Here is a 20,049-nt window from a genome sequence, read left to right as displayed (position 1 = left end):
CAATTTAATCTATTACCTCACGCTCTTTTGAGAACATCGGGGTTGTGTTGTTCATCAGTTGACTATATCAGTCTCTTCCGGAAAACAGATACAAACAGTGATCGGGACCTGGCTTTTATGCCATCCTGCCTGACTCGTAGATTCAGGGATGGGAGCAAATAATGAGGTCGGGCCTCAGTGAATGACTTTCTCATGAAAATATCCCATGTTCCACACAATGCAGTCAAAGAAGTACAGATTTTGAAATAAGACTGCTCTGGCTTTAAATACTAACTCAGCTGATTAAATAATGGTGGACCCTAGGTAAGTTCTTTTTCCTACATAAATTTTATAAAACACTACATTGTTCACAAAGTTGTTAAAATTAGAAATAAAATGTATAAGAAAGCATATGGACCATAGTTAACCATGAATAAATCATGTCTAGTATTATTTCTATAGGATAAATAGCTCAAGGCACCCTGTCCGCCAAGGTGATATACTTAACCACTAGTATTTTATTTTTGCCTTAATTTTTTCCAATATTTAATAAAAGATCATGAACTAATGGAACTTTCAATTGCTTCTTGAGTTGTAATATTGGCACTCAAAATCATGATCACTAATTAACATTATAAGAGTCATTGTTGAAATCTAGATATTTCATTGATGAATCTGTTAATAGTACAACATGAAATCAACATTGCTTCAAAAGCTATTTGGGTAGTTAGGGCAAAACCATACGAATTTCCAAGATATTGAGTATCTTTGTCAGAAGTATTAATTTGTACTTTTATTTTGACTTTATGACAGTAACATATGGTTTTATATGTGTTTCAAGGACTTTGTCTTATGGTATAAAAAGTAGTTACCATACCTCCCCTGTTTGACTTGCCTAACTTAGATAATTGTCTAACTTATCTGATTTTCAAATATTTTTATCACAGGGTTTCTACCACCCTCTCCACCTCCAACAGAAAAACAAAGAGAGAGGTGTCTTACAGCAGCAGCAGCTGTTTCCCCATTCGGTTTTAAGCTGAATATTTACATGACTTCTCTAATGTAGATATTTCGGTACATTTTTTTAGTTGTTAATGTATATACTTGGATTAAATCAAAAGCTAACTAGATACTATACATGAAAAGAAAAAACAAAAATGATGAGTCAAACTGGAGTTGATTAAGGGTGTTGGAGAAATGTTGAGAACCAGTGCACCACTAGTGGGTTAATGGTCCCAGGCAGTCATGGAGCCAAACAGGGCTAATGCTCACTGAGCGCTTACTTTGTGCCAGGCTCGTTACTGACAGCTTTATAAGCATTGTCTTAGCTTCACAGTAACTTCACAGCAACCTGTAAAATAGGTACTCCTTGACTCAGTGAAGACACATAGTTATCCAGAGCTACAGTAATATTGAGTGAGATGTATGAATCCCATCTGTCATTCAATATGAGTAAAGTATATATAGATTAGATCTGCATTCATGACAAGGATTGCATGGCTTTATACATCACAGAGGAAAGTAGTCACATAGTGTCTTTTCTTTCTCTCTTTTTCTCCTAGAATGATGCTCAGTGAGAGTCTTTATATACTATCGTCTAATTAATCTGCCATTGTCCATGTATTTCAACATGGACACCTATCTGCAGAGTAACCACCTTGTAATCTGACTAAATTATTAGGACAATAAAGTTAAATATTTTGAACAACTCTGGGCTTAGTTATTTAGGTATAGAAATGCCATTTGAATGAATAGAATTATGTATCAATATATATATAATGCAGTAGTAGGATGAAGTTTGGTTCAGTTCGTAAGTGAATGATCCAACATCATTTGAACAGAAAACAGAAAATTGTTGGGGTTTTTCCCCTTTGGTGAGTGTGTAAACACACACACACCAAAATCTATTCTAATTTTTACTGAATTTTCAAGATAGCTTTGGATGAAGTTTGGATGGCTGGGTTATACCTCCCATCTACTAATAAAATTAAGTATCTGAGGGCTAAGTGAATATACAGGAAAGTTAAATTGCTTAGCCATATTCAAAGCACATATTGGATGATCTGGCTAATAATTAAGTCAATATGGAGAGCCAGCTTGAACATTTTAAGCAAAAACATCCAAATGAAAAGATGTGACTTTGTCTAGATCATGTTGTATGGGGCAAACTGTCAACAAATAGGTGAGTGATGCTATTATTATCACTTATCCCCTCACATTTCTATGGCAAATTCTTCAAGACCAGTTATACCCTTGAATGAGGGCCAAAATTCTGAAGCAGAATTTTTCATGGCCTCTGCACAGAAATTTCAACACATGTCACTTACATGTGGGTGAAATACAGACTAAAACAAAAAAAATATCAACGGATAATGGCAAAACTCACCATTTTTCTTCCATCTTACCATTATCAATCAACACCAGAAATCGGCATTTTATTTTTTTTGACACAGAGTATGATTCCTTGAATAATAACTACATTTTCCAACTGTTTAGCTTGTCTAACTTATCTAATTGCCAGTTATCTAACTGCCCTAACTTGAGTAGATAACAAGTAGCACTTGAGTATAAGAGTGTGACTCAGATAAGGAAGATATTCTTTACCTGGCTCTAGAGAGTCCATGAAGGGGCTTTATTATATCCAGAAACTTGATATTAAAATTAGTCTATATGTTCAAACAATACTATTTATGCATAAAGAAATATCTTGAGATTACACACTAAATTTATAATGGTGGCTAATCTTGATGAGGTGGTAGAGAAGAGAACTTCAGTTTTGATCTTTTTTTAACCCTTTGAAACAATATTTGTGAATTACTTATATAATTCAAATTAATTTAAAGATTGGATATAAATGTTCATTTGTAATTTTTTCTGAGGATAGGGGCAGTGTTTTCATCTCATGACAAATTATATGCATCCTTTATATTATATTTTAACTTTGGAGAAAAATGATGTATTATCTGGCCAGAGACACACTAGCTTCAAATTTTGTACAATTGAAGTAACTGTTTGAGGGGTTTCTTTCACTTTATTTTGTTTTTCCTTAAATTAACTGAACAGACTTAAATATTAGAAATAACATTTTTGAGCAACTATCATTTATACATAGCATCTCATTTGTGGTGCTATGGTATGGGTCAGATTGTACAGTAGGTGAATTTCAACACAATCTTACCACTGGCTGAGTTGTTGCCATGGTGAATCAGGAGTCTACATACTAAGTATGTGACTTGATTATGCTATAAATTTCACTCACCTAAAGTAGAGGATTTTTTAAGCAGATGAAGTTATGACGTACAAATCAAGTATGCTTCAGAAAAATAAGTAATAAAAAGCGCTCAAACTTTATACGATTTTGATCAGAAAAACTTTGACTATTTTAAAAAACTATTTTACATGTGGGGTAAGGAGCCTAAGAAAAGTTATTTTAATATATTTAATTTATAGAATGAATATCAGATATAGATGGATGGAATTCAGCATGGTATGTATCAAATAAAACTCAGTATCAGATGCTTCTCTGGACATCACCATTTGAATCTTTAGATTTTTCAAGTACCAACTTAGAGCAACAAAATAAAATTCTCCTGGATCTGTGTACCACTAAATATAATCCACTTCCATTATACATGATTCACTGGAGACTGAGAAAAATGACTATCCCACAGCAGCTTGGAAACATAGCCCTGTCTATTTAACTCCCTGTCAATATACCTTACACATCAATTATATTTCACCATGCCTATGTCTTTTCCAAAGCAGTTTGCTCAATGGTTCATTTATTGTTATCTAGTAATAATGTATTCTTTCATGCTCTCAAGGAGGTGTCTATATAAACTGTAACAAAGAATCAGGAGGCGGCCAAAATCCTATAAGGCATTTATAGCTTTCTTTCACTATGAAATTATAGTTAAGTAATTGTTCCTTCTGATTGCCCACATCTTTTAGACTGGTCCCAGGACGTACCCTTTGCCTGATTGTGAAATAGTGACTGGAGATAGTCTGTATAAGCATCCACCTTGTGGATTTTAAGCCCTTTTTCTTTTTTTAAGCCACTTAAAAAGTGTTGGCAAGAATGTGGATGAATTGGAACGTTAGCACACTGTTGGTGAGAATGATAAATGGTATAGCCACTATGACAACGGTATGGAGGTTCCTCAAAAAACTTAAAATGGAACTACCATTTGATCCAACAATCCTTTTTCTGGGTATTTAGCCAAAAGAATGAAATCAGGATCTCAAAGATATATTAGCATTTCATGTTCATTGCAGCACTATTCACAATAGCCAAGATGTGGAAACAACCTAAATGTCCATCAACAGATGAATATGTAAAGAAAATATGGTATATACATTCAATGGAATACGATTCAGCCTTAATTCTGAAGGAAAGTCAGAAGGAAATTATGTCATGTGTGAAAACACGGATGAACCTGAGCACACTATACTAAATAAAATAAGCCAATCACATACAAACAAATACTGCATGATTCATCTTATATAAGGAATGTAAAATAGTGAAGTTTACATAATCAAAGAGTGGAATGGTGACTTCCAGGGGGTAGTGGGGAGAAGGAAATGGGAGTTATGGATCAAGGGGCATAAAATTTCATTTAATCAGATGAATAAGCTCTAGAGATCTGACGCACAGAATTGTACCTATAGTCCACAATAACATATTGTACATTTAAAAGTTTGCTAAGATCTCTTGTTAAGTGTTCTTATCACAATAAAATACAATAAAAAAAATTTTGGTCCAATAATTTTTCCAATAATCCAAAAATATCCAATAATAATTTAAGTCCAAATAATCAAATAGTTGCCTGAACTCTTAGTGCATTTGACCTAGAAAAAAGCTTATGATGTTGAGGTCCATTATAATAAGTAATCCCTTCGTAGTGCAGTTTTTATTTCCATTGGCTTCTAAAATTTAATTCAAAATCTGGCAATAATGATATCTGTGTTGAAAAAACTTCATGGCACCAATCAAAACACACTCTGATTATACACTATGACCTGAAAGGTTAATTAATATAAAATCCCATCCAGTGTTTATAAATAACACAGACTTTTAATTCACCGAATACCAAAGAGATTAGTAGTTTTCAATCTAGTTTTCTGCTGCATATTCCTGCAGTCTCTTTGGGAACTAAAAATTGGTATTATTATTATTATTATATTAAAACTGTGAGGAAATAAATCTATTGCCTTAGACTGGCACGCAGCCTCCCATGGTCTGGTCCCTTCCACTCTTTCCATCCTTATCCCTCCCTCACGCACGTAAGCCCCAGAAAAATAGAAGAGCCTATTCTACCTGAAACACAACCCATCCTGTCCCAGTTTTTCGTCTTCATCCTTGCTGCCTAAAAGTTTCTCTTTCTCATGCCCTTTACTGTTAGTCTATGCACCCAGTACTAGCTGTTTGCATTTATTCAGTGCTTACTACATACCATGCATTTTACTAAGAGCATTATTTCATTTGCGACTTCTAGCAACCCTATTTTACAGAGTATGAGGAAACTTTGGCTAGTCATCCAGATAGTAAATGGCTAATGGCTGAGCTGCGATTTGTACCCAGGCAAACTCCAGATTTCATACTGTGATACATTACTTAACACTGTGATACATTAACTCCAAGTTTCAATAAACTTTAAAGATCAAGAGAAAAATAATAGTTCTCCCATGGGTATTTCCTCTCTCCCCTTTATCTACTCCTGTAACTCCCTGAAGTCAAACTAATTTCTCACTACTGATAAAAGTTTGTGACATACCCATCTTGTTTCCTCTGCTAGGCATTCTGATTCACCTTAATAGGCTTTGTGTTCAACAGTAAAACACCTTGCATATGGTAAGCCCTCTATAAATACTGGTTATATGAATTCATCATCGCCAGAATTAAGAGAGAATTCAGTCTGTATCACAAATGACCTCTGAAAAATTATTTTAAAAATCAATTTAGCATGCCTATAATGTGATAAACAAAGATCAAATTTGGATATTTATATCTTCACAAATTTGATTTTTTATGTTGAGTTAATAAAAGTGACCAAATCTATGGGCACTCAAGTTTTAAATCCATTCATTCAATCATATGGATTTTTTTTTTTAACTGAATCAGACAATAGAATTTGAAACTATTATTTGAGAATCCTAGGTGAATTTTGGTTACTCTAAGGAAACAAAGTGTTAAAACTGGAAATAATTCTTTATGATAATGACTGTATTATTATTTTATTTGCTTTTCACTGAGCTGCTTCAGAATTTTCATTTTCTGTACATACACATATGTCGACTCACCTAGATAATGGTAAATAGTTGGGAAAGAAAGGAAAAAATCATTTAATTATTTTTCTTACTTGACACTAAGCAAATGTAACCACTTTTCTTTATTCTTGAAGGTAAACTGGATACTTTAATGCTATTTAGATACAACCTACATTTATTTACTCAGTTTCTTGAATTTCAGAGAGGAATTGATTTGAAGAGTATTTGAGGCTTCTTCCTCATAAGCCACCAGAAGATCACATTTTCTTCCCGTGATTTAAATGTTGACATTACAGTTAATTTTGACAATTGTCTGATAGAAGTTTTAAAGTCTAACAATTTCTATTTAAATAATAATAAAGTAATAATACTACAAATCTCAAAATAATCACTACTACATATAAGATGTAAAATTACTAGGTTGAAGATTTGCCTTTTAGTCTTTCATACTTAAATTTAAAATATACATTGATAAAATTACATAATAAAGAAAAAGGTAATTAGTTGAGGTTGGTGGTAACTTATTGAATTCAGAACAAGGATTCCTAGAAAAATTCCATGTTAGAGATGAACACCATTTTTCTTTCTTCTTCTAACTTCTGCAATTTAAAAACACTTCACTCTGAAAAGTTAAAATATAAAAACTAATTTTCTAAAGCACAAGTATGCCAGTTTTAAGAATGCTAGAACTTCTCTCAAAAGTAAATTGCTTCAGAATTATTCTTTAACTCATAAATAATTTTTTCCTCGGTGACCTAGAGCATGACTAAGCCATGACTGTTAATTATACTCACTGATTATCTGTAACAGAATAACATCCTAGTAAACTATCTGAGAAAATAGAATCAAGCCAGAGACCCAGAAGGATGTGGATATAGCAGCTATATAACTTAAAGGAGAAGAAAAGCTGATTTTCACAATTAGGCTCACACTAGGAATAGTGCTGAGTTATTTTATTGATCCTTGGTGGAAGGAATGGGTCTCCAAAGCTGTCCTGGAGATTCACCCAAAGTAAATAAACAAGAAGCTCACTGGGTCTGCCGTCTGACCTAGAGAAAATTATGACATTTTCTCTGAGCATTAGGTACTGTTTAAGCTGAGTTATTCTTCAATTAGAATGTTACATATCATAATCTGTTGTTTACCTTATTGCCTAGAACTTACAAAAGAGTTCTATAGATGTTAACAAGGGAAAATTAAGAGCAGTGTTTTCTGGGATAAAATGCTCCTTTCACACTCACACCCCATTTCTCCTTTTGTGATATCGGTGTTGCCTTTAGTGTACTTTGGGCACTGTTATCCAGAAATAAACGCACAATTCTACCCTTGCTTGTTCCTGGTATAAGAAAATGATATGACACTTTCATTTTGATTTTCCTTGTAAAAGAAATTAAGTGAGTCTGCCCTTGACAGGTGTGATGCCCCTAATCAGCACCACTCCGCAGGCTTTTGCAGATTCAGCCAGTGGAAACTGCCCTCCCCCCAACTTTAAACAAAGCCATTTAATCGGTATCAAGTCAAGGTAAGAAAAAAGGAAACACACTAATAAATAAAGGACAACATAAAGTATAGCCTGCCAACATGAACCTACATGCAAGCCAGAGGAGATTTATAATTTTCTTCCCCAGGGAGGGAGTGACTAACGCACACACACTGACCATCACCGTAAAGAGGTAAAGAGAGAGTGAAATGGCTCAACGTACACACACCCCGCTCCATACCGGGGACGAGTCTCCAAGCTGCGGCTTGTGCTCTCGGAGGGCCAGGCTGAAGCTGACCGCTCCTACGGCCACGCTGGACACCCCCAGCCCTATCTCCAGCACAGAGAGAACCAAGAGGCTCCCAATAATCTGGCCGCTGGTGCACATCCTTCCTCGGTCATCATTCCTTCCAGATCAGAGAGAGAAGCCAACCATCCACCTTCTTTCTTCCACTATCCTCCTTACCCCTTCTGCCCCCTACCAGACCCCAAAACTTTTCTTTCTTCACCGGCGAAGCATTATCCACAAGGACTGGATTTCCAGAACTGGAGACCCTCTTCCCTGACCGGGTCAGAGGCAGAGTCGCTCCATCCCCTGGCACGTTCGGACAGGGATCGTAGAAGGATTTTCCCGGTTCGGTTCGGTGGTCGGAGTCCAGGAGAGGAGAGCACACCGGTAGAAAGGGCTTTCAACAAGGAGCTGGAACCCTGGAGAAGCCACGGAGCTCCGGAGCCCCGAGCCTGGAATCCGGCTCGGGAGGCGCTGTCCAGAGTTCTGCCGCGTCCCAACTCTCCGCAGGGAAATCCCGCTCCCTCCTCAGCCTCCCAAACCCTTTCAGGCTCCCCTTTCTTTCCTTGCCAAGTAGATGAGCTTTGCTTCCCCAGATCCAAGGCGGAACTGCTCAGAGCTTCTCTCTCCCTCTCGTCTCCTTTCCTTTGTTTTCGTGGTAACACAAAGTGCTTCTACGAGTCCCTTGGTCCCCAGGCTGAGCGGGCAGATGATATTCAGCACCACACTCCGCGCAGTTTCTGTGTCGCCAGAAAAAGCGACCTTGTCTGATGGCCTTTTTCCGTCTGGGTTTCTTCTCCCTCGTCGTCGTCCTCTTCCTCCCCTCGTCTCTTGATCTGATTCTCTCTCATTGCAATGACCTCATTGGGATTTAAGAGGGTGATGGAGGAGGGAAAAGCTTGATCTATTTGTGGGTCCAGAACCAATACTCTAGTCTGGCCCTTGATCGGCCCCGCCTCGGGACGCTTACCACAGGGATCCAAGCGATCCCTACCTTCGCATTCCCCCAACCCCCCTCTCGCTGCCTTCTGGGCTTCTGTCCAGATGGGAGGGGAGGTGATGCCTACGTCAACACGGGGCTCATTCTGTATAAAACTTTCTTCTGCGTGTACACAGGGTGACGTGGGAGCACAGTGTGTAAAGAAAGGCAGAGAGAACACAGGGGAGGGAGAAAATACAGACTCCTAAATTCACTAGGACTCCAAAGAACACTCACCAAGGAACTCCTCTCTCAAGAAGAGTTACACTCAAGCCTGCTTTAAGGAGTTGGCCACTCCCTGCTGTCACAACCTGTCACCTTCCACGTCCGAAGGTTGGGAAGATGCAGTTGGCTGGGGCCTCACCCCTGCGGGGGAGGTGCCCGCGGTTCCTCCCCAGCTCTCCCCTAGCAGCGCAGCTACGCGTTCTAGGTAGCATCACCAGACCACATGCCTGGGACTGCGTGTTCTCACTCATATTCAAGAGATGTGTATATTTCAGTACTACATTGGAAAGGGCATTATTAAAAACAAAAATCTGGCTCACTGCACAACTGTTTATGACAGTTTGACCTCATCAGAATCCTTAGAACAAGGGCCAACTATGGCTCAGGTATTTTTGTGTTGTAGTCTGATGCACGTGGGACTCTAGAAGTCTGGGTATCACTGAGTCTGGGCCCCAGTTTCATGTCCCTGATTTTACTTCATGAAAAATCCCAAGGTATTCCATCAGGAAGATCTCGGGAGTGGGGAGGATGAGAAGATGTTTATGGGTCATCTTTCTCAAAAACTGGTTTCTGGGGAACTTGGAGATGGACTAAAGGAAAACAGAAGAAAGGAGGATTGAGTTAGAACACATTGCACAAGGCCAGGGCATCTTGACCTCTGAATGCATGCTGTCTAGAGCAGGGCAGTTTCCTCTGATCAGAAGCTTCTTTTTTTTTTTCTTAAGGCCCCACTGCTGAGAACACTAAAGTGGAATGATATACAATCTATATCATGTGCCCGTTTTAGTTTTCTTAAGTTTCAGAGCTTCTTTCAGAGTTTAAATTCAAATGTACAGTATAATTTATTTTCCTTTTGATGTATTTATATTCCACATTTTAGAAAAATTGAGTCTTCTTCCCTTAAAAAAAAGCAAGGAAGGAAGAATTATGAATTATTAGAGTCTTAATAAGTCTTAAAGAGTCTTCAGCTACTGTGATGTTTGAAGAAAACCTCAAACGTTTATTTTCAATAATTAGAGAATTCACCTTCCCCTTCTTGAAAACTCAGTCTACCAAAGAGCCAATCACTAGAATCCTTCATATAGTTTTTGGCTTTACTGAAGGATAGTTTATTTTATTTAAATCCTGTAAAAGTCATTTAAATGATCCAATTTATATGTAGAAATAATGGAGTAACTATGTTGCCTAACTTTTTGTTTGCCTTTAGTCACTGCTTTCCTTTTTTTTTTTTTTTATATTATTCCCCATTGGAAGAGAAAGTTATAGTAAGTGTTAAAATAGATTGGTTAATGCAGCCATATAAAAAGGAGTGTAACTTACAGGACGGAAAATTAATTTTTAGAGGTAGTGTTAACAATGGATGAATTTCCCAGAGAGAAAGAAATGAGTAAATTATTATGATTGAATTTTCATCTCTGAATGCAATGGCTAGAAATGTGTTTTCTTATAAACCCAAAGCCTAATCATATGCTTGACTACAACCAATCTTCATTTTTTGAAAAACAAATATACATGTATGATATCACATATGTGGAATCTAAAAAAAGGGTACAAATGAACTTATCTCCAAGACAGAATAGATTTACAGATGTAGAAAACAAACTTATGGTTACCAGGGGTGGGGAGAGGGAGGGATAAATTGGAAGATTGGGATTGACATATACACACTACTATATATAAAACAGATAACTAATAAGGACCTAATGTATAGCACAGGGAACTCTACTCAATACTAAAAGAATCTAAAAAAGAGTGAATATAAGTATATGTATAACTGATTCACTTTGCTGTACACCTGAAACTGACAAAATTTTGTAAATCAACTATATTCTAACAAAAATTTAAAATAATAAGAAATTAAATCCATCATCACTTATAAATGACTACCAATGAGTCACACCAAAACAGAAATATTTATAGGAATAAAATAAAAACAATCATTACCATGAACAAGTTACTGTTTGTATTTAACAACATGAAGATCAATGTTGTTAGGACTTTCAAAAATATCTTACAATACTTGTTCTGGGAGAAAAAGTATATTTTCCATGCCCTTTTAAATGATGGAAAGATCCCCACTCCCAATTAAATACAGCAACACTAAATTTCACTCTTAATCGTGGAAATCATGGCAAAAAAAAAGGGGGGGCTCAATTGGCATCCTCTACCTTTCAAAATTATTTGTTAGAGGATAAAACAATAAATCAAGAGAAACACAAATAAAGTATTGATACATTGGTATCTAAACACCAGTGGCTCTACAATCAGAGGGTTTAATTTTTCTTATGTTATAGTACAATAAAAAAGCTATTCATGATATCCATTGACAGATATATGGTTCAATACTTGTACTTCCTCAATAGGAGCAATAGTATAAAAAATCTCAAGTTTGCCACCTGCTGGCTTATGTAGGATACAGTGAATATGAATGTATAGGTAATCTCAAAATAATTTTTATTAAACTTACCAGCTAATCAGAAGAAAATCCTCTGTAATTGCTTTCTTTACGGACCTAAGTTCTGCCAATAAGTATCTAAGAGTTCTGAGATCTTCATACATCCATTTACCCAAATAAGATTTATAGAATTTTTTTATTAAAGTATAGTCAACATACAATATTATATTTGTTTCAGGTATACAACATAGTGATTTGACATTTATCTACATTATGAATTGATCACCACAATAAGTCTAGTAATCATCTTTCACCATACAAAGTTATTAAAATATCATTGACTATATTCCCTATGCCATATATAGAAATTTTAATACATGGAAAAAGGAAAATCCAGGAGCTGGTAAACAAATACCACCTGTCTTAATATAGTCAAGTAAGTTGGTGAAATAATCAATTCAGTCACTAATATAAGGTTAGTAAATGAAAAGGTCAAAATTTTAAACTGATTAATTTTGAGAATTGATTTAAATTGTTCAAGCTATTATAAACTAAATTTGTATGGTGATTTTAGGAACTGCACTGAATGACCAGTGTAGTCCAGAAGATGAAGAAAAATAAAAATCACAAAATTATTACAAATCATATAGCTGTTTTTAAGTGCTACAAGTCTATTTAATATTTCAATACTCTTGTCAGTGTGGCTAGAAATGATGACACCTAAGACTTAGCTAGGACTTTATAAAGTAATTCTGCTAAAAAAAGAAAAAAGGAAATAACATTGTGAGGACGTTTTTTTCCTTATTTAAAGCTTAAGAAGAAGAGATAATTAATCCTGAATTTATCTTTTGCCTTTTTTGTCTTCTAGTGATAATACAGCTTAGAAGTCATTATCTAATAGTAACATCAGTGCTTATGAAAATTAATTAGAATAAGTATAGTACTCAGTATTGTATTTATCACAATTTTCCATTTATGTCTGAAATATCTTTTGATTATTAATGACTTAAGCGTGTAAAAAACCCAAATTATGTATTTTATACTGATATCTACTTTTTAATAAAGAGTGTGATTATTTACACTCCTAGCCTTTATGGAGTAATTGGGACTGGATTTACTCTCCTACTATATACAATATATTCAAAAAAACAGTGTTAGGATACCATACGACAGGCAGAGCAGAATTTTGATCCCTGCAAGGAAACTTGGATCTACACAAAGAAATTCTGAGCATCATAATGGTACATAGATGGGTAACTGTGAACAATAGATTTTTTTCGTTTGCATCTCAAACAGACTAAAAATATGCACAGAAACCAAACCTGCTGTGCAAGAAACAGAGTTTACAGTTCCAGCACAGCCAAAAAAATTAACAGCTGAAACAAAGTATATTTTCCATGCCCTTTTAAACGATGGAAAGATCCCCACTCCCAATTAAATACAGCAACACTAAATTTTACTCTTAATCGTGGAATTCATGGCAAAAAAAAAAAGGGGGGCTCAACTGGCATCCTCTACCTCTCAAAATTATTTGTTAGAGAAAGAATTACAGGATAAAACAATAAATCAAGAGAAACACAAATAAAGTATTGATACATTGGTATCTAAACCCCAGTGGCTCTACAATTATAGGGTTATGAATTGATCACCACAATAAGTCTAGTAATCATCTTTCACCATACAAAGTTATTAAAATATTATTGACTATATTCCCTATGCCGTATATAGAAATTTTAATACATGGAAAAAGGAAAATCCAGGAGCTGGTAAACAAATACCACCTGTCTTAATACAGTCAAGTAAGTTGGTGAAATAATCAATTCAGTCACTAATATAAGGTTAGTAAATTAAAAGGTCAAAAGGTCAAGCAATGTTTTCTCTCCTGGTCTTTTGACTATAGGCATCTAACAAGCTGTGTTACAAGAAGAGGGGTACCAAGCAGAGCACAGTAGTCTTACAGAATTCAGGGACAAACTGAAGAATTCTTGGAGGCTGAGGTACCCAGTATTTTCAGGACAGAGTACTAGAGAGGAGGGTGTTTAATAGAGAAAGAGATCCATAAATCTCCATAGGGCTCCCTTGAGTCTCTTGTTAAATCTAAGCCGCAAAATCAGGGGGTGCAACTACACAAGGCTAGAAATGGAATGACCAGAGAACTAAAATCTGAAGCTTACAAGATGTCTGGGAAATTTTTCAGATTCACAATAGCCAGTGAGAGTTCTTGTTGAATACTCAGCCTTTGGTGGAGAAAACAGTTAGAGCACATATAAGCAGTGGGGCTAAACTATGCATAAAGGCAACCCTATATCTGACATAAAAATGTTTTAAAACAGGCTTCTAAAGTATCAATCTATTTGGTAAGTAACTTAACAAAGTCTAGCACATCTTAAATAAAATGACAAAAACTATCATTCAACAATGTAACACTCACAATCTATACTAATCAGTACCTGAAATATGAAGAACCAGGAAAATGTGATCCATAACCAGGATTTCAGAGATGATGGAATTTGTTAACACTTGAAGACTTATTAGAAATACATTCAAAGATGAAGAGAAAAAACATTAATGTAATAAAGACATAAACTGAATTTGTAGCAAAAAACAAAATATAATTCCTTTAGATGAAAAATTATATATCTGAAATGAAAAATAGTACACTGATTTATTAGATTAGACACCGAAGAAGAAAAAATTAGTGAACATTGACACAACAGAAATTAAGTTACACAGAGAAAAATCTCAATACAAATTAAATCACAGAGAAAAAAAAAGACTGAAAAATAAATGAACAGAGACTCAATTACCTGTAGAACAATTAAGAAATGATATATGGACATAATATAAATTCTAGAAGAATAGGTATGTGAAAATACTTTAAGTAAAAATGACCAATTATTTCCCAGGTTTGGTGAAAATTACAAACCCACACATCCAAGAGGTTCAGTAAAATACAAATAGAATAAACACAACAAGGCATACCGCAATCAAATTGCTGGAAAACAGTGATAAGGATTAAAAATTAAAAGCAGCCAGAGGAAAAAGGATGCATTATGTATAGAGGAAAAGAGGAAAGAATTACAGATTCTCGTCTAAAGTTATTCAATCCAGAGGACAAGTGACTGACAATTTAAATTACTGAAACTTAAAAAGAATCAGAAAAACCTATTAATCTAGAATTATATTCCCAGCAAAAATACCTTGAAAAATGTAAAGGAAACAGATCTGTCAGACCAACAAAAGCTGAGACAACTTACTTAGTAAATTTACTCAGTGAAGACATGAGATCTTCACTTTAAGAAATATTAAAAGAAATATTCTTCAAACAGAATTAAAATATATCAGAAGGAAACGGATCTAGACAAAGAAATTCTGAGCATCATAATGGTACATAGATGGGTAACTGTGAACAATAGTCTTTTTTGGTTTTTGCCTCAAACAGACTAAAAATATGCACAGAAACCAGAGCTGCTGTGCAAGAAACGGAGTTTACAGTTCCAGCAAAAAAATTAACAGCTGAAACAAAGGATACAATGCTTACTAAAGAAAAATAACAGAACCCAGAATCTTTACAACTTAATATTTCTAATATCCTAGATGTAATAAAAAATTATCCAACATATGAAGAACCAAAAAATAAAATACATTTTCTCTCACGAGAGAGAAAAAATCAAGCAAGTGTGACCAGAAAATAAATCAGATGTTGGAACTAACAGATTAGGATTTTAAGACAGTACTTACAATTATCCCCAATGATCTAAAAGAGAACATTTTTTTCAACCAATGAATATTTTAGTAGAGAAATGGGAAATTATAACAAAGATAAAATCAGTTTAAAATCGAAATTCTAGAAGTAAAAAATACAATTTTAAAAGAAACAAAATTGGAAGGACTTAGCTCAATGAACACAACAGCATAGGTTAATTTAAATATAGATAAATAATAATTATAGTAAACAATATAAATGTTTTTAAAATGAGTTGCAGGAACATCTTAAATGATATGAAATGGTCAAAGATAGGTACAACTGGAATAGAAGAAGGGGAAAGAGGACTGGACAGAAAAATATTTCAGAATATAATGGCTAAAATTTCACAAATCTATGAAAGGGAGAAATTCACATATTTGAGTTTCTAAATCAACACCAAGCAGAGAAAATATAAAGAAGCTAACAACAAAGCACAAGGCCAAGTCAAATTGTTGAAATCTAAAGATAAAGAGCATCTCTTAAAAGCAAAAAGAGAAAAGTGGAATATGTGTCATATCAATAACTTCTCATCAGAAACCATGGAAACCAGAAGACAGTGGAATAACTTATTTTATATGATTAAATAAGAAAAAAAACACAGAATTCTATATACAGCTAAAATGTCCTTTAAAAATGTCCAAAATAAAAATATTTTCAGATAAAAGAAGACTAAAAATCCATGTCCTTCAGCCCTGAAATGTAAGAAATCACAAGTTCTTCAAAGTGAGGAAAATGATACTCAGATTCTAAGAAAGGAATAAAGAACATCAGAAATAGTTAATATCTGGTTTAATAAAAAGGTTATTTTTTTCTTTTTGACTTTTTCCTCTTTATATCTTTACAAACCATTTAACTGTTTAAAGCAAAATCATAACAGTGTCTTGTGGGGTTTAAAATATATGTAGATTATTATATATAATAAATTATAATGAAAAGGGTGGGAACTACGATTCTTTATGTTTACAAGATTTTCATATTTAAATGAAGTAGTACATAATTGACTCTGAGTGTATTATGACAAGTTAAGGATGTATTGTAATTCCTGATGTAACCAAAAGGAAATGCAAAATATATAACTAAGCACAGAAATATAGCCAAGAAGTAAAATAGGAAACTTAAATTCAATTCTAAAAAATATTTTAGAATCCAAATAAAAGGCAGGAAAGGAGAAACACAGGAACAAACACAGAGGAGACAAGTAGCAATCAAAAAATAAAATGGCACAACAGTATTCAATGATATTAAAAAAACTGTATCAAACATTAATGAAATAAACATTAAAACTAAAAGGCAGAGATTATCAGAAACAATAGAAGGAAAACAAAACAATCATGTTGTACACAAGATATACACTTTAAAGAAAAAAAAAGAAAGTGAATGGAAGGAAAAAGATATTCCATGCAAACAGTGGCTATATTAATAAAAGATAAAATATACTTCAAAACAAAATTATTACCAGAGATTGGAATGGACATAATAAAAGGATAAAAATTTAAGTTAAAGAATAGATTGTGGTAGTTATCTTCTGACAACATCTCACAATGATTTCTGCCTACTGGTACTCAAATATCCCTCCCCTTGAATGTGGACTAGACCTAGTGACTTACTTCTAACTAACAGAATTTGATAAAAGTGATGGATGTCGCCTCTGTAGCTAGGTTACAAAACACCCTGACTATCACTACCATCTTATGGTCATCTCTATTGCCTTCTCTGATGGTAATATGCTAATATGTTAGGAGGCCCACAGACAAGGAATTGAGGGCAGCCTCAGAGCAATGGTCAATAAGGAATTAACACTCTTGGTCCAACAACAGGAGGAGGGACTGAATCCTGCCAACAACATGAGTGAGTCTGGAAGCAGATCCTTGACCATGGAAGCCTTGAGATGACTGCATACCTAGCCAACACCATGACTGCAAGACAGGACCCACCTAAGATGCACTCAGATTTCCAATTTCCAGAACTGTGAGATAATAAATGTTGTTTCAAGCCACTAAATTCTGACATAATTTTTTTAAAGAGCAATAAACTAATACAAAGGCATAACAATCATAAATGTAAAAAATCCCAAAAAGAAAATGTCAAAACATATGAGGCAAATTGATAGAATTTAAAAGAGAAATGGAAAATTCCACTGTATTTGGAGATTTTAAATACCCATCTGCTAGAACTAGAGAAAAAAATCAGCAAGTATGTAGAAGAAATAAACAAAACTATCCATCAACTGTCCTAATCAATAAACCAGGGATAATAATTTATGCTGAGGCTTGTTTTTTACCATAAAAAGAACCAGCTGCTTGACTATTGAGGTTCAGTGAAATGCAGTGTTCTGCTCAAATTTTTGCTGCCAGAAAGAGACAGTTTTCACACCTATTTCTGATTTCTGATACTCTCTTAAACACTTTAAAAAATGAGTGCTAAGATATTTAATAATCATTTTGTTATGCATTTATTAACTGAGCAACTATATAATTATTTCAGAAACAGATTAACTGATGAGAAAAAGCTATTAGGTTACATTAACAAATATGAAAAGTAGGTTAGCATAGAATGGTAGAGTTGATAGGGTCATGAAAATCCCTCTTGTTAGATTTCATCCTATATTTAAATCCTTTCTACCATATTCCTGACCTCTTCTTCAACTCTTGCAGTGACTAGGAACACAATGCCTTAAAAAAAGTCTGAATATTAGACCAACATCTAGATTTTTTGTGAATTCCATCCACTGCACTCAGTTCTATCTTCTGGAGCAACAGAGAACAAGTAAAACCTATTTTTGTTATCACAGTTGTTCAAATAGTTTACAATTTTCATGTCTTGTGTCATGTTCAACATTTACAGGAGAAATTTCTGAGTCTCTTAAAGATCAATCAAAATGGTCCAGGTCATTGATAGTAGTGAGTCTTAACTTGCTCCTGTTTCTCTAAAGTAAAAACATTTATAGCTGTGTAAAGTGTAACAGGTGTGTTCTGATACGGGCCAAGTACTGCAGCATAATTATCTCTGTAATTCTGTTTTTTGTAAATGTGCTCTATAATGATTGTGGCCATTTTTGGCTGCACGCTGAAAGACAAATTCATATTGAGTTTTCAATCAATGAAAAACCCAGAGTACTTTTCCTGTAGACCGTCCTGTTTCCCCAATCTTGCACTTGTTCAGTTGATCTTTTTTTTTAACATAAGGACAGGTTGATTTATTTATCACTTATCTAATTTCATCTTGTTAGCTTTGGCCCTTCATGCTTTCCTGTAGAGATCTTTTTGAATCTTCTTTTTGTCATCCCATGCTTTAGCTGTCCCTTCCAGAATTATTACGTCATATTCCCCCCAAGCAGTGGGCCTATTCTGGCCTCATTCTTCTTGTTCTGAACATTTCTAAAAATGTCATTTTTACTGTCTTTGGCATTTTTAACAAGCCTCTGCTCATTTATGCCTCTTGCTTTTCTGCCTCTATATTTCCAGATTCCTGTCACTCAAAGGTTTATCATCATGTATGTGCTCCCCCTGTTAGCTTTCCATATTTCTCTCAAAACACATGGCTGAGTAGTTCCTGGGCAGGCACAAGACTTAATAGTTTTTATCTTTTTATTTTCCCCCAAATGAGGAATTTGTAGTTATAATCACAATTTTGGTTTTAAGAGAATCCTGTCAAGTTCAGCTATCTTACAACTAGTGTGTCTGGTCCGTGCCTCATCTTATGTATTCTAGAGATTTGGGTGTATATTTTACTATCTCAGCGCTTGTTTCCTGCTTTTTGAGTTGACACTAACTTGTAAACTTACTGAACAAATACTTAATAAATACCTGTTTAACAAATATGTGAAAAATTAAAGAATTGATGAAAAACTGAGAGATAACGATGTTATTTTTCCAAGACTATCCACTTCAAGTTCTTCAGCTAGTTATATTTAATTACAAAAAATCAGATCAGCATGGTGACTGCCTCTCCTTGCTTTCTTCACTGATTCATTTTGATAAAATTAAAATAAATACTTGGAAAAAATGTGAAACATTTATGATAAAGTTTTAGTCTTCACATATAAATAACTATTTCAAACAAAAAGAAAACAACCTGATTTAAAAGGTCACAGTGTTTGAATAGGCAATTTTCACACCCAAACAAAATATTACAAATAGCTAGTTAACACGTTAAAAAATGTTCAGACTCAGGAGCAAACAAAATGTGCAGCTGGTCGTTAACTCTCCTACTGGACTGGCAAAAAATTATTTTAAAATAATAATTATTGCTACTGGGGTAAAGTTAAATGGTCATTCTCATAAATACTGTGGAAATATTAATGGGTACGATATTTTAAAAAGATATTTAGCAATACATATCGAGTATTGAAAATGCTTATACACTTTCACTCAGTAATAACCTTTGCATTTTACTCTAATAAAATACTCATTGATGATCAAAAGGATTTACACATAAGAACGTTAACAACAGTATTATTGTAGGAAAAAAGTTAAAATCAGCCCAATTTTCCACATAAAGTCTAACAGTGAAATAAAGAATTGCAAAGTTACAAGATAGAATAATTCATAGTATTAAAATTATATTAAAATCATATATTTTCTAGCTATAAATACGATTTGAAACTATACTTTAAAAATCATATAAGTAAACAAAACAATCCTACTTTTCTTTAAAAGTATGAATATAAAGAACACTGTAAGGAATT

The 20,049-nt window shown here is 34.3% G+C and overlaps 1 protein-coding gene across 3 annotated transcripts in view; it reads right to left on the bottom strand.

Moving 5' to 3' along the window:
* The window catches only part of TMEM196 (transmembrane protein 196), a 51,674-nt gene extending 43,560 nt beyond the window's left edge, over positions 1-8,114 (bottom strand). For 2 of the 3 annotated variants that reach the window (XM_029234510.1, XM_029234509.1), the window contains exon 1: positions 7,950-8,114. In XM_029234510.1, the coding sequence (XP_029090343.1) occupies positions 7,950-8,114 (165 nt within the window). The remainder of the gene's footprint in view (positions 1-7,949) is intronic. The other variant, XM_029234511.1, reaches the window with a different exon arrangement.
* Positions 8,115-20,049: the final 11,935 nt, after the last annotated feature.

The sequence above is a fragment of the Monodon monoceros genome, unplaced genomic scaffold (genome assembly GCF_005190385.1).
Source record: "Monodon monoceros isolate NGI ecotype Baffin Bay Population unplaced genomic scaffold, NGI_Narwhal_1 Super_Scaffold_2, whole genome shotgun sequence".
NCBI lineage: Eukaryota > Metazoa > Chordata > Mammalia > Artiodactyla > Monodontidae > Monodon > Monodon monoceros.
This window is presented reverse-complemented; position numbering and strand designations above follow the sequence as displayed.